The 15,187-nt window shown below is 41.9% G+C and overlaps 1 protein-coding gene across 12 annotated transcripts in view; it reads left to right on the plus strand.

Annotated features, from left to right (window-relative positions):
* Window positions 1-15,187, plus strand: part of Sec31a (SEC31 homolog A, COPII coat complex component) — a 57,360-nt gene continuing 42,173 nt past the window's right edge. For 5 of the 12 annotated variants that reach the window (XM_038310626.2, XM_038310654.2, XM_038310662.2 and 2 more), the window contains exons 1-5: window positions 1-373; window positions 11,301-11,383; window positions 11,967-12,090; window positions 13,686-13,884; window positions 14,586-14,681. In XM_038310626.2, the coding sequence (XP_038166554.1) occupies window positions 11,305-11,383; window positions 11,967-12,090; window positions 13,686-13,884; window positions 14,586-14,681 (498 nt within the window). In that variant the 5' untranslated portion in view covers window positions 1-373; window positions 11,301-11,304. The remainder of the gene's footprint in view (window positions 374-11,300; window positions 11,384-11,966; window positions 12,091-13,685; window positions 13,885-14,585; window positions 14,682-15,187) is intronic. The other 7 variants (XM_038310685.2, XM_038310698.2, XM_038310672.2 and 4 more) reach the window with 5 other exon arrangements.

The raw sequence follows: 15,187 nt of genomic DNA on the forward strand, positions 1-15,187 counted from the left end.
CCCGCAGGCGGGGCTGCGGCTGCCACGTTGGAGCGGAGCGTGGAGGTGGCCCTGGGCCGCGGAGGAGGGGCGGTGGCGGCGGATCCGGGGAGAGTCCGACGTTCGCCGGCTGACGCAGGACAGGTCGCGGAGGTCCGCCAGGTGTGTCTGCCGTTCGGTTCCTGCCCCTCGCCAGGTTCGGTGTCCGCTGCCGAGGCCCTAGGCCCGCTCTTCGCTGACGGTCCGCCCCGTCTCGTTTCGGCCCCGCCGGGACAACGCCTGGAGTCGCCTCCGCCGGGTGATCGCGCCCGTCATCCTCCGCCAACGTTTCCAGGCTGCCCTGCTCCGGAGTGTGTTTGAGGTTAGGACCCTCCAAGACTCTGTGCACAAAGAGGTGCGATCCCCAAGGGCGTGGAAGGGAAACGAACCTCAGGATTATTTCTTTCACTTTAGTTCGGTAGAGATTTATATATATATATATATATATATATATATATATATATATATATATATATATATATATATATATATACACACACACACACACACACACACACATATATATATATATATATATATAAATGTTTGAACTCTTGCCAAATTTAAGGGGTTACTGACTACTGTCTACGATTGTATTCCTTAGCGTCAGCAGTCGCCAGTCACAGCCTACTTCAGACGTGTAGGATTTTGCTGCTGTTGTTACAGTAAATTAAATCGTAAAAGAATTGCCTGGACTTGTGGGCGTATAAACTTTTTTGGAGGGGAGCTTGTAGAACTAATTCTGCAGGGTTTTTTTGAAGTTGCACGAGTGTTTTGATAGGTTCTCCAAATTGTTTAACTGACTAAAGCTGGCACTCGGTTCTTTTGTTTACAATTGTAACTGTTAAAGAGATCATCAGAAGCTTACTTACTCTTTCCCTTAAATCCTGATTATTCAGGAGTTGGCTGTGTACTGCCCTTTTGAGTAGTTCTGCCCTTGTTTCTCTAACCCTTAATTATAGCTCCCAGAAAGGTTCTTAGGAATGAGAACTTTTGGATAATTAATTGCTGCCCGATTGTGAATATGTTACACGCGTATGGATTTGGAAAATTGAGGTTTGAGATGAGTTTTGGATTTTTCTGATTAATTTTCTATGAACAGGTTCTTTCCTGCACTATGTACAAGTAGAAAGACGTTTGTAAACTGTAAAGTGCAGTGACTATCGCTCTTTTGGAATTTTTATTCCCCTTTGAAAGCTTTGGGCTGTCTTCTGGAAGAACGTGTTTCCACTGTATGCACATGCCTGGGTAGAATTTTCTGTGTAATTCCATGGGGTTTGAGAATCCCACATTAAAAACTTGTAAAGCGATACTGCTATGTTAAGTTCTTTTTGTTTCTTCCTCTCTTCTTCCCTCCATCCTTCATTGAGATTGGGTCTATTGTGGCCCAGAATGGCTCAAACTCACCAAATAGCCAAGAATGACCTTGAATTCTGACCCTCTTATGCTTACCTCCCAAGTTCTGGGATTCTGGCATGCACCACCACATCTGAACTGTTTCCTTTTTTGTAGGTTAATTTCACCTCAAGTTTTAATCTTGTAGATGAGTGTGTTATCATCTAGTTCAGCAACCAAGGCATGGTTAATTTTTGACTTTGGTTGAATGAGGTGAGCCTAGGACAGTTGATAATGCTGAATGACTCTCAGAGAACCAATATTTCTCTTCTCAGTAAGATATTTTGCTCACATGCACTTTTACTAAAGTGCCAGTATGGGATTTGTATTCCTCTTTAAGAGTCAAAGGTGCTGAGGCCAGGACCTCTGACTTGGCTTTCCTGAGGTGTGGCGTGGCTCTAGGGTGTTGCGAGGTTGTTACCTTTGACAGAATAGTACTGATGGGTGTTCATATTCCTTCATAAAGCTTGCAATTTGAAAGTCTGCTTCGGTCTGCAGAGACGGCTCATCAGTTAGGAGCCCATATTGCCCTTCCTGGTACCCACATCTAGTGGCTCACAATCACCCGAAATTCCAGCTCCATGTATCCGACTCCTCTGTACCTATACCTACACAGACACAAACACGCGTTTATATAATTTTAAAAATTATAAAGAACATCAGTAGAAAGAAGAAAGTTTTCACTTAAGAATAAGTTCTTGTCTGGAACATTCCTCAGATGTTAGGTGTTGGTCTCTGTTTTTTTATTGAGGCACGTGATGACACTCAGGATGAAACCCAGGACCTTGGAGATTCTAGGTATGCATTGCGATGTATGTGATGTGATCTGCATCCCCAACTCTTGAAACAGGAGCTTATCCTTGTAGCCCAGGCTGGCCTGAAACTGCTGGTCCCTGCCTCTTGATTGCCGTAGATTATATACCTCTGTATGCCACCTTGCTAGCACTTAGATGTAGTTTTGAAGACTTGTTGGAATAGACCTTTTGGATTGTGAATTGAGAGGAAGAAGCATTCTTAATGGCTGAGCTTCTTCTCTGGGCCCTTTAAGTTGTGATTCTGAAATAGCTCGTTTGTTTCTCTTTACTATGAGCTAAACAACGTTCTGAACACTCTAAAACCTCATTCGATTCTTTCAGTGTATAATGTGGAGTAGCTTTGTGGGAGAGGAGCAAAAACACATCTGTGCAGTGATGTGAGATTTAAAGCTGAGACTTAGGCTGACGGTGAAGCGTAGGGTGTGTGTTCCAGGCCTCAGTCCACCTGCTGTGCTGTAGGTCCTGTCTTGTAGGTAATAGATACGACCAAACCGCTGTCCTCAAAGTGTGGATTTCCTGTTTTTATTATGACTGTTCTGGGTAAAGTGATCCTGACGACGACAACAATGTACACAACTACAGTCACATAATACTGAAAATCCACACGAAACTATTAAATAAGTTGTAACTGAGTATACATGGCTTCATTTAATCCCCCATATTCTAAGGAAGTCATCCGTAATTAAATAAATGAATGTTTCTAAGAGAGGGAAATGCTCATATATTCAGTGAGACTGTATTTTTGTGGCATTCTTATTGATTATGGTAGTTTTGTTTAATTTGATTCAGAACTTGCTGCCTAGTTCTAGGCCATATATAGGGTTTTCTTTCTATAGCTGGCCCCGAGACTTCATTCTATGCAGGCAATAACAGGAACTACGTTTACTGGACCCTTGAGCTGGGTACATGGAAGAATGCTTTGAGCTCCTGCTCAGCTGTTTCATGGTCCTGGCTATCTCTGTGTTACACATTAACTAACATTGGGGATTAGGCGGCCCTTGTACCTTTGCTGTCAGGGAACTGTAATTCCACTCAGGATTTTTTTCTTTTCTTTTTTTCTTTGGTTTTTAAGACATTTGGTTTTTAAGACAGGGTCTCTTTCTGTAACTTTAACTTTGGAACCTGTTCTGCAACTCACTTTATAGACCAGGCTGGCCTTGGAACTCACAGAGATCTGTCTGCCTCTGCCTCCCAAGTGCTGGGATTAGATTTTTGGGGGGTAAGGTTGTTCAAAGCAGGGTTTCCCTGTGTAGTTTTGACTGTCCTGGAACTCACTTTGTAGGCCAGGCTGGCCTCGAACTCACAGAGATCCACCTGCCTCTGCCTGGGATTAACCTCAGCTTTAAAAAAACATATAGCTATTTATTTGTTTTTCTTTTTAGAAATCACTCTGAAATTAACCCCTTCCCCACCTTGCTAGTATTTTCCCCTCTTTTTAAACATGAAAAGATCCTATAAGCAGTTAAAAATTTACAAAAAAAAAGTTGTATTCAACTCTTGTCATTCTAGCTTATCCAGGCCTCGGTGCATTTGTTTCCCTTTAAATATAGCATTCAAAATCGAAACGAAACTGTGTATGTTTTCTGCATACCTCATATGTATCACATGCATGCAGAGACGCTTGGAGGCCAGAATGTCTTCAGGAACTGAGGTTGCAGACTGTTGTGAGCTGCCCTGTGGCTGCTGGGAACTAAACCTGTGTCTTCTGTGTGAGCAGTAAGCACTTTGAATCGCTGAGCCATGTGTCTGGACCCACCCTAAGCAATTTTGAATCCCAGAAGAATAAGACTTAATACCTGATTGAAAATTGACATGATACATAAAGCAATTAGTAAAAAGGCAAATTTGAAAACATAAATAGTATATGCACCAGCTTCTGTGGTATAATGGTTCATGCTCTGGACTCTTGAGTCCAGTGATCCGAGTGTGCGTCTCCTTGGGGCCTGTTCCTTGAGGAAGAGACCAGTCAGTCATCCTCATCAGCTCAGACCATGAAGCCCAACATAAATGCGCTGCCCATGCAGGCTTCAGCTCTGCCGGGGGCATGTTTCTCTTTGTTTTCTTCAATGGGATATAATAAAGTATCTAGTTAAAATAGGATGATATTGTATTCTAAAATCCCTAAAGTGTGACCCTGCTGAAGTGAACAGTCAAGAGCTTATTGAGATCATGTGAATTGGATTTTCATAAATGAACAGTAACTGAATTTTCTATTAAAGATTAAGTCAGTTGACTGAGAGGAGGAAGAGGGCTCATGATAAAATAGGTGCTGTTCTTTTTTTTCTCTTACAAAATCAGAATCTTTTTTCACCTTTAATGATCTTAGATAGTAATCTTATTTTAAAACCTGGTCTCCTGGCACCCACATGGTAGCTCAGAACTATTTGTAACTCCTGTTCTAGGGGATCTGTCACCTTCACAACAGACATACATGCAGGCAAAACACCAGAGTACATAAAATACAAATAAATAAATTATTAAAAAAAAAAAGCTGGGTCTCACTGTGTAGCCTGCCTGGCTTGGAACTTACTGTATGGGCCAAACTGGCCTCAACCTAGCAGAGTTCCATCTGCCTCTGCCTCTAGCGCTAGAATTAAAGGTACCTGCCACCACATCCAGCCCTCCCTCCCCCTTTCTTTGATTTGGAGAAGTGAAGCCAGGGCTTTCCCAGGCTAGCCATTGGTACTCTTCTCAGTGAGCTGATTCCCCCTACCTGTGTGTGTAAGTAGGTGTGCTGGCTGATGAGTGCTGCTGCTGTGTGTGTGTGTGTACACATACACGTGTACGTGTAGGAGTGGAGGTTAGAGGTCAACCTGGGAATCGCTGATTGGCTAGCTCGGCTCTTCCTGTTTCATGCTGAATGTTAGAGGATTATAAGAATGCAGTCTCTTTTTCCTTTCTGTTTTGAGACAGGGTCTCACCAGGTTGCCCAGGCTGGTCTTGAACTCATTCTGTAGCCCAGGATAGACTTGGGTCTGTGATTTATCCTTCCCTCCTTCTTTTTCTTACTGAAAAGCTAGGATTACAGCACAAGTAACAAAACACTCGTGTGTGTGTGTGTGTGTGTGTATGTGTGTGTGTGTGTGTGTGAGAGAGAGAGAGACAGAGAGAAAGAGAGAGGAGAGAGAGAGACAGAGAGAGAGAGAGAGAGAGAGAGAGAGAGAGCGAGCGCAGGTGTGCACATGGAGTCAGCTGTGTGTTCCGTGTGTGTCACAAGATCACGCTCAGGTTGTCGGGTTTGGCATCAGCCTCCTTTATCCCATGAGCTATCTTTCCAGCCCTTTCCTAGTATTTTTTTTAATCTAACATTTTTCTAAATTATTGTTGTTGATTTGAAACAGGGTTCCATGTGCCTAGTCTAGCCAGGAAGTAGCTGAAACAGGGAATGTCCCTGAACTTCTGATTGTTCCACATCCTCTGGAGTGCTAAGGCTATAGGACTCTGTGTGCTGCCACCCATGCCATATGTATGGGGTTGATCCCAGGGTGCCTGGCATGCTAGCTTGGCATTCTACCCTCCCAGCTATATCCCGTTGATGATGATAGAAACAACTTGAATTTGGGAGTTAAACTGAGTTCAGTCTTGGCTGTCTCTTTGAGTTTGTACAAATTGTCATGTGTAGAATCTTTAAGTGGAAACTATTTGAATGCGTACAATTCACATCGGAAGCCCTTCTTTGGAAACTGGAAAGGAGCTTGATTCTCTGAAGAGGCGTCAGGACGCTGGCAGGTGTTGTGGAGCGTTGATTGCGTGGCAGTGAAACCAGAGGGTCTGCCGAGGAAGGATATAATTGTAAAAGTCCCCTGATACAGGAATTTGATTATTCAAGCAGGCAGCGAAGAAGTACAGAGTAGAAGATGTGAAGTCTGTTGTAGTGTGAAACGGTGGGGCTGCGTCCCGCGCCACCCGGCCGCCGGCTAGCTTTACACCCGAAATAATTACACGGAAACTGTATTCTTTTAAATACTGCCTGGCCCATAGTTTCAGCCTCTTATTGGTTAATTCTCACATCTTCCTTTAACCCATATTTAGTAATCTGGGTAGCACCACGAGGTGTGGCTTACCAGGAGAGATCTTAACCTGCGTCCATCTCGGAGAGGAGCAGCATGGAGACTCCCTATGGCGACTGCCTGAAGCGTCTCCCCAACTCTACTTCCTTGTTCCCATAATTCTGTTCTGTCTACTCCACCTACCTAATTTTCTGTTCTCTTAAAGGGCCAAGGCAGTTTTCTTTATTAATAATGAAAGTAACACATAGACAACTCCTCCATCAGTCTGTAGATTTCTGCATCTGCAATCTCGGAGAGTAAAGTCAGTCAGGAGAAATCTAAGCACATTCAGCAGTACAAAGTAAATACTGAGAGATAATGCTGTTGACTCTAACTGGGAGTGCAAGAGCAGCGTGATTGTGTGAGCCGGGAGTGGAGAGGGCTCAGCAGTTAGAGCACTTGCTGCTTTTCCAGCACGACAGCCGCCTCCACCTCCAGGACCAGTGGGTCTTACACTGCCTTCTGGCCTCTTTGGGCACAGACACATGTGCAGGCAGGGCACCCATACACAGAAGAGTAAATGTAGAAAAGATTGTATGTGCTAACTTCATTTGTGCAGCTAGCAGTTGGCGAATAAAAAAACCTGGGGATTGATGTCATTAAATAAATTTTTTTAAAAATTGCAAAGGTAGAACCAAAAATGTGCTGAAATGAAAATAAAGATCTCAATTACCAGAGAAATAATAACTACCCAAAAAGAGAATGAGCAATAGCAGAATATAAATTACAAAACCAGATAGCAGAGCTGGTCACAATGGCCTGCATTTACAATCCCCGTGCTTGAGACAAGGGGGATCCCTGGGTTCACCAGCCACACAGCTGAGCTGTATTGGCAAGGTCTAGGTGATTGAGAGACCCTGCCGTAAAAAAGAAGGTAGATAGCTTCTGGGGTAGATTGCTGGCGTGCACACACATACATACATATGCATATACACAAACACATATGTATGCTCATATTTTATATACACACACATATATATACATTTTATAATATATATAATATATTAGTATAATAGATATACACATTTTATACATATACACGCAATATGTGTATTTTGTGTGTGTGTGTGTGTGTGTGTGTATCTCAGAATATGATGGACTAAGACCAACCATCACATTTCTGGTATCTATAACTTTTTTCCCCCCAAGACAGGATTTATCTCTGTGCAGCCCTGGCTGTCCTGGAGCTCTCTCTGTAGACCAGGCTGGCCTCACACTCAGAGACCCGCCTGCCTCTGCCTCCCAAGTGCTGGGATTAAAGGCGTGCGCTACTACCACCTGGCTGGTAGTATTTAACTTTTAAATGATTTAAGTTAGCCAAACAAAAACTTCTGGTCAGTTCACCATGCACAATTTAAGTTATTTTACCATTTCCAGGACAGTTAATGGAATCAGAGTGGTTTAAAGGTACGCTGTAAATGTGCATGTAAAGGGTCTTTTGTTTGTTTTTGAGACAGGGTCTGTCCTAGAGCTCTCCGTGTGGGCCAGTCTGGCCTCAAACTTAGAACTCCATCAGCCTTTGCCCCCCAAGTGCTGGGACTAAAGGCAGCGCATGGCACACAGCTGTGAAGGTTTAAACCCCGGAAAACTAGGTGCGGTATTACATCCCTGTGTTCCCAGCACTTGGAGGAGGAGACAGAAGATTAGTGGAGCTCAGGAGTTCAGTAACCTGGGCCGCACAGTGAATCCCACTCTCAGACAACAACACAATGAGATACTGATCTCAGTATGAGACATACTTATGTCCATGATAAAGCTGTTAAGGCCAGATCAGTGTGAATGTGTGCTCAATAGCTGTGTGATAAGAAAGCCACCTTCATGAAGCTGAGGATGTCCCAGGAGGAATAGACACTTCCGGTAGCAGGCTGTTCAGGAGAGACCAAAAAGACACTATACGGATATGAAAGACAGTGAGATATGGACATGAAAGAGGGTCAGCTTAGACAAAGTGTTGAGTAAGGTGTCACTGTGGACCCTGAAAAATGGATCATACCACAAAAAGTCATTTCATAGGTTCCATGTACAAGGAGAAAGGGAGAGGGAGGGGACAGGATACAGATTTTAGTTTAGGGAAACTACTTTGTAGAATACTATAGTGGTAGATACACCTAATTAGACACTTGCCGGAACCCTAATATAAACTGTGAACCAGATAATGGCTCATGGATTGAAATATGTAAGCCGGGCAGTGGTGGCACACACCTTTAGTCTCAGCATTTGGGAGGTGGAGGCAGGTGGATTTCAGTGAGTTCAAAGTCAGCCTGGTTTACAGAGTGAGTTCTAAGGCAGCCAGGACAAGAGAAACCTTGTCTCAAAAAAAAATGCATATTGAATGAATGTTAAGGGGAAAGGAACAGTTGTGGTAACAGTACTTTTTAATGCAACTCTCTCTTTTAAACAAACCTAAAGCTGCTCTAAAGCATAAAGCCTCTGTTTTTTTAAGAGTATTATTTTTATTACCGGATTTTGTTTTTGTTGTTGTTTTGGGAGACACTGTCTCACTATAGCCTTGGCTGGCTTGGAGCTTGATATATTGACCAGGCTGGTCTCAAACTCACAGAAACAACCCCCACAACATCTTTCTCTCTCGTGCTGGAATTAAAAGCATGTACCACCATGCCCAGCTGTTTATTATTTGTTAGTTTATAGGTGTGTGTGTATGCCTAAGTGTATATGTATTATGCGCTCAATGAGGTCAGAAGAATAAGTTGGGCCCTGGAACTGGACTTGGAGGTGGTTGTGAGCAACTGTATGGGTGCTGGGAACTGAACCTGTATCCTCTGCATGAACAGCCAGTGCTCTTAACCACTGAGCCATCTCTCCAGCCCCATAAAGATTATTTTTGAAAAGTCAAAATTATATAAGCATAGTCAGAAGATTAAATTTGACAGCCTAACTTTTTATAATTAGGGCTTGGGTAATGAAAAGCCTCAGTTCAATCTCTAGCACAAAAAAATCTGATTTTACAGGAAAATCAGAAAATAAATAGAAAAATGGGCAAATATGTATGAACCATAGTCACATAATGAGATGGCAGGTATCATTCATAGAGACATGCAGAGCAGAGTATACAGAGCTAACTTTTTTACCTCTTAAATTGGTAAAAATCTAAAAATGTGGCTTTTCACTCCAGTCAGGCTGAAGAGCAGGGGTGGTCATGTTACTTAGAGTGTAAAAGGATTCATTCGCCACAGAAAGCAACTGTGATATCTGTAAAAGTCAAAATGGAGCATATCTTTTCTATTTTTAGTTGTGCATAGGTGTGTGTGTATCTGTGTAGGTGTGTGCATGCGAGCGTGGGTAGCCAGCAGAGGGCTTCGGGTGCCCTGGACCTAGAGTTAGGTGTTTGTGAGCTGCCCAGTATGGGTACTGGGAACCAAATTTGTCCTCTTCACCGCTAACCCATCTCTCCAGTCCTGGCATTTATCTTTTAACCTAGCAATTTAACTTCTAGATATTTATGACCGTTCTTACCATAAATGAAATAACATGTACATATGGCTATTTGAGCCTTGTGAAAATAATGAACAGGTGTTCTAGATAATTAAATCATGGTATAGCTTACAATAAAAATTCCCTGAAAAATTATTCACGAAGAAAGTAACAGAGACATGGAAAATATAGCGCAATATCCTGTGGGTTTTTTTTTTGTTGTTGTTGTTTTAAATGACAGTAACTAATGAGAGTGAACAAGTGGCATATGGCTTTATACCTTGAAGAGACCAATTTTCTAAAACTTTCTTCTTTAATCTTAAATCTACAGTATATCTGTTTACTTTTAGTATTATCTTATTTTCTTTTGACAGTTTACCTATTTATTATTCTTTGTGTGTGGGGGGGGATTATTTTGCCTGCATCTCTATCTGTGCACCCATGTGTGCTTGATGCCCGTAGAAGGCAGAAGAAGGTGTTGGAGAGGATTGCTAGCTGCTGTGTGGTCGCTGAGACCTGAGCCAGGTCTTCCAGAGGAAGCACAGCCAGTGCTTTGACGCGCTGAGCCATCTCTTTAGGCAGGATCTTACACCATTCATGTTCGACTCTCACTCCTCCTGCTTTGGTGGGAATTACAGGTGTGCACTACCTTACCTGGTCTGAAGTTACTGAATTGACGTTATTTTTGAGGCAGGCTCCCACTCTGTAACACAGGCTGTCCTGGATTCACTCTGTGCCCGTGATGGCCAGGAGGCCTTGAGCGCTGCGATTCTCCTTCAGCTGCTGAAGGCTGGGATTGTAGGCACACACTACCACATCTGACTGAGTGCTGGGATTGTAGGCACACACTACCACATCTGACTGTGAACGTTTTCTATAATTGCCTGATCCTACCGCAGAAAGATCTGTCATGTTTACTATGTTGTTTTCCTTCCTCCTGGGAGGTTCTCTCCTACCAGGGCATGTATAACTCTGCTTAAGTGCTTATTTATGTTCTTTTTTTTTTCCTTTTTAAGTTTGAGACAGGGTTTCTCTGTGTAATAGTCCCTGGTTTTCCTAGAACTCACTATAGAGCAGGCTGGCCTCCAACTCCCAGAGAGCTGTCTGCCTCTGCCTCCCGAGTGCTGGGATTAAAGGTGTGTGCCACCACTGCCCGGCACTTATGTTTTCTTGTGGGGTGTTTTACAGGATGATTTTTTAGCTAAAGGACTGTGTGTTGAACATCCCTAATTGAAGCATCTGGAGACTTTCCTATTTTGAAGCATTTTAGATTTTGTATCTAGGCATGCTCAGTCAGTAAGGTCTAGAAAATATTCTAGTATCAGAGACTCTGAAACCTGAAGCATTTCTGTCCCTGTTGTTTCAGATAATGGGCATTCGGCTGTATATCCATAAGAATTAGAATAATAGAATATTTGTTCCAAAATAGTCCCTTGGTTGATGTCTAATATGAACATTTCCAAAAAACAATGCATTTGTAGTATTGGTACTTGGCTATTATTATTTTAGTGATTTGTTTAGTATGTCTCTGTATTTTTTGATATCCTGTGGTACATACTCAGTATATTTCTCTGTGAAATGTTCACTTTAGCAGAATGAAGTTAAAGGAAATAGATCGTACAGCGATGCAGGCGTGGAGCCCTGCCCAGAACCACCCCATTTACCTCGCCACAGGTAAGTTCAGAAGAGAAGACAGTGCGATTAGCCTAATTCCTTGTCTGCTTTCTTCATTAGTGCAAGCTTCATCTTCTCTGAAAGGTTTCTCATTCTCCAACTAGATACCTCCTTCTTCCCTGCCACTTTATCTGGTGACCTGCCTGGGTTTCCAGTGCGTACTTCATGACGTTGGTCATGGGTTACATACATGTACACAGGAATCAGGTTATCTTTAGCCCAACAGAAGTTGGAACAGCAAATGGCATAGCAAAGAGTTTCAGTGAATTATGAGCAAACTTAACAGAGGCACTTTTTAAATAGAGCTTTGTATACTTAAAACATGGGGCTGTTTTTCCAGAGAGATTCTAAGATATATACAGCCTTTAAAACCTTACCTGTCACTACCCACTCTTAGAGACGTCATCTCCCAGCCCTGTGCCAGGATCTCATTGCTGTAGGAACTTCGACATGCTCAGTGGCATGCGTGCTGAGGTTTCAGTCATAGATGTATTCATGATAAGCATGCTTTTAGTTTCTCTTTCATGCCACTTTCTAAGTCTTTGTTTTGCAGATGTAGTTACCATGCATATATTTTCTGTAGGAACATCTGCTCAGCAGTTGGATGCAACATTTAGTACCAATGCTTCCCTGGAGATATTTGAGTTTGACCTTTCGGACCCATCCTTGGATATGAAGTCCTGTGCTACTTTCTCCTCTTCTCACAGGTATGGGATTCAGCCTTAAGGTCACATTTTATTTAAGTATGTGTTGTAGTAGGTGGCTTTATTTTATTTTATTTTTCATTTAGAGGCAGGGTCTTGTGTAACCCAGGCTGACCTAGAACTCATTAGTAGGCAGGAATGCCCTTGGACTTCTGCTCCTCCTGTCTCTGGTCGTGAGTGCTAGTTATGCTGTGCCTGGGACTGGACCCAGGACTTCGTGCATGCTGGGCAAGCACTCTGCCAAGTGAGCTTCACCCGGCCCTGTGCTCTACCTCTGGCTGTAATTATAATTATTAGAGACTTTAAGGAATAATGTCGGTGACATAAAAAACTTTATGAAAAATTATACAAGTACTTTTTTATGGAAGTAAAATATATACCTATGTGTGTGTTTGTGTGTATATATGTCCTGTTGAATGTTTCACTGATGTTTTATGTAGAATGGCCGTAAGATTCCAGTTCCTAACATCCTTCTTTTTTTTTGTCTCTTTTATTTTATAAAATACAGATATGAATAAAGAAGGGAGTATATGAATATTTTTGTACACACACATAATTTGTTTTTTTTTAAAGACAGGATCTCTACTTAGAAATTTTTAATAATGACTCCCTTAACACTTTTACTGTTTCTGTCCCATAGGCTACATATTCATGAACACTCTTTAGTCAAATAGAATGCTTACTTTCTTGCTTTTTTTTTTTTCTTTCGAGACAGGGTTTCTCTATGTCATCTTGGCTGTCCTGAACTCACTCTGTAGGCTGGCCTCAAATTCATAGAGTACCAGGGGCTGGAGAAATGGCTCAGTGGTTAAGAGCACTGACTGCTCTTCCAGAGGACCTGGGTTCAATTCCCAGCACCCACATGGTAGCTCACAACTGTCTGAAAAGTTCCAGGGGGCTCTGACACCTTCACACCAGTGCACATAAAATAAAGATAAATTATTTAAAAAAATTTAAAAAAATTCATAGACTTCCTCCTGCCTTTGCCTCCCAAGTGCTGGCATTAAAGACATGTGCTACCACTGGCTGACCCAATGTTTTATTTTCCATGAAAGCAGTTGATTAGCTCTTTGTTGTGCAGGTAAACAAAATCAATTTTGGGAATATTAAGTAACTTGACCAGGGTTGCTCAAATGATAAAGTCATTGTAGTAAAGCCATTTTTTAAAAAAAGATTTATATATGTATTATGAATACAGTGTTTTGTCTGCACGTATCCCTGTAGACTAGAAGAGGGCACCAGATCTCTTTAGAATTGGTTATGAGTCACTATGTGGTTGCTGAGAATTGAACTCAGAACCACTGGAAGAACAGTCAGTGCTCTTAACCATGGAGCCATCTCTCCAGCCCAATAAAGTCATTTTTAAGTTCAAGTAAACTTTCTATACTGTATTACTCTGCAGAGTCTTCATTGTTTAGAGATCTGGAAATCAAATACAAATATATAAGTAGACATTAAAATTTTATTTTACTAGGGGTACAGTCAGCAGGAGTCAAAGAGAAACTACACTTTGTATTATATAGATAGAGACAAACGTGATTTAAAATATTAAGACACTTATTTGAGTCTAAGAATGTGTTATTTATTTTCTCCTTAAGGTACCACAAGTTGATCTGGGGACCTCATAAGATGGATTCCAAAGGAGATATTTCCGGAGTTCTGATTGCAGGCGGAGAAAATGGAAACATTATTCTTTATGATCCTTCTAAAATCATAGCTGGAGACAAGGAGGTTGTGATTGCCCAGAAGGACAAGCATACTGGGCCAGTGAGAGCCTTGGATGTAAACATTTTCCAGGTTTGACTTTGGTCAACATTCATTCTTGGTTCTTAGAATATTTGTTCTTCATTTGAAATAACTACTGACTTCAGTATTGGGAATGAAAGGTGAAGACTGGAGTTCAGAGTTCAGGTTAGGAGCTGGACATGGGCACGGTACACACAGGTGCACACACTTGTTACCTCAGCACTTGGGAGGTGCAGGCAAAATTTGGATCAGGAGTTTGAGGCTAGCCCCAAACTACGTGGTAAGTTCAAAGCCAGCCTATGCTACACGAGACTGTCTCAAACAACAACAGAAGTCCAGGGAGTTAGAAGGTAATTCAGTTGGTACAGTGCCTGCATTATGAGCACTCGGGTAGGATTTGCTGAAGGAGGGCAGTAACTGACGACTGCTTTTCTTCCTGAGATGCAAAAGCACAAACCCCAAGCCTGATGTGGCTAATGTGCTCGATTCTTTAGCAGTTTAACCTCGGAGCTGCTCTCTTTATAACACACTGCTTTAAAATAGCTTCATTGTCAGGAGACATGTTTCATTTGGAAAGTTACAATGTTTTTCTAAAAAAGTTAACTTTGATGAGGAATTATGGATAATCAGGAGGGCACACATAAGATTGTTTTGAATCACTAGGAAAACTGTATGTATTAAAGTGAACATTTTAGTTTTAGTTATTCTGGGTTTTTAGTTATTTGTTATTTGATTATTGTTTCTTTTTGCAGACCAATTTGGTAGCCTCTGGTGCTAATGAATCTGAAATCTACATTTGGGACCTAAACAATTTTGCAACTCCAATGACACCAGGGGCCAAAACACAGGTATAACATTAATTGTTGATCGGTGTAAGCAAAGAAATCAAGCCAATCTTTTAAATGTATTCATGATGGTTTTAAGTATTTGAACGCAAACTAGTACTTAAATATCATTAAATTCCCTGTGGCATAGTAAAGTGTTGATAAATATGTTTCTCTTGTAAGGTGGAGGCAGGAGGAGTGCCTTGAGTTTGAAGTCATCAGGAATATAGAATGAGACTTTATCTAAACTAAAATGTTGCTGGGTATGGTAGCACAGGCCTTTAACCCTAACACTCAGCAGGAAGAGGCAGGCAGATCTCTGTGAGTTCAAGGCCAGCCTGGTCGACAGAGTGAGTTCCAGAGCAGCTAGGGCTACATAGTGAGACCCTGTCTCAAAAAATAAAACAACTATAGTCTTTCTACAAGGTATCTTATTGTGTTTTACTGGCCATTGGAACTGTTCCTGCCATTTTGAAGTCTTGAAAGGTGGCTTTAGTGATACAGTCTGCTACTTGTAAAGGCGTTTTCCT

The sequence above is a fragment of the Arvicola amphibius genome, chromosome 1 (genome assembly GCF_903992535.2).
Source record: "Arvicola amphibius chromosome 1, mArvAmp1.2, whole genome shotgun sequence".
NCBI classification, from domain to species: Eukaryota; Metazoa; Chordata; class Mammalia; order Rodentia; family Cricetidae; genus Arvicola; species Arvicola amphibius.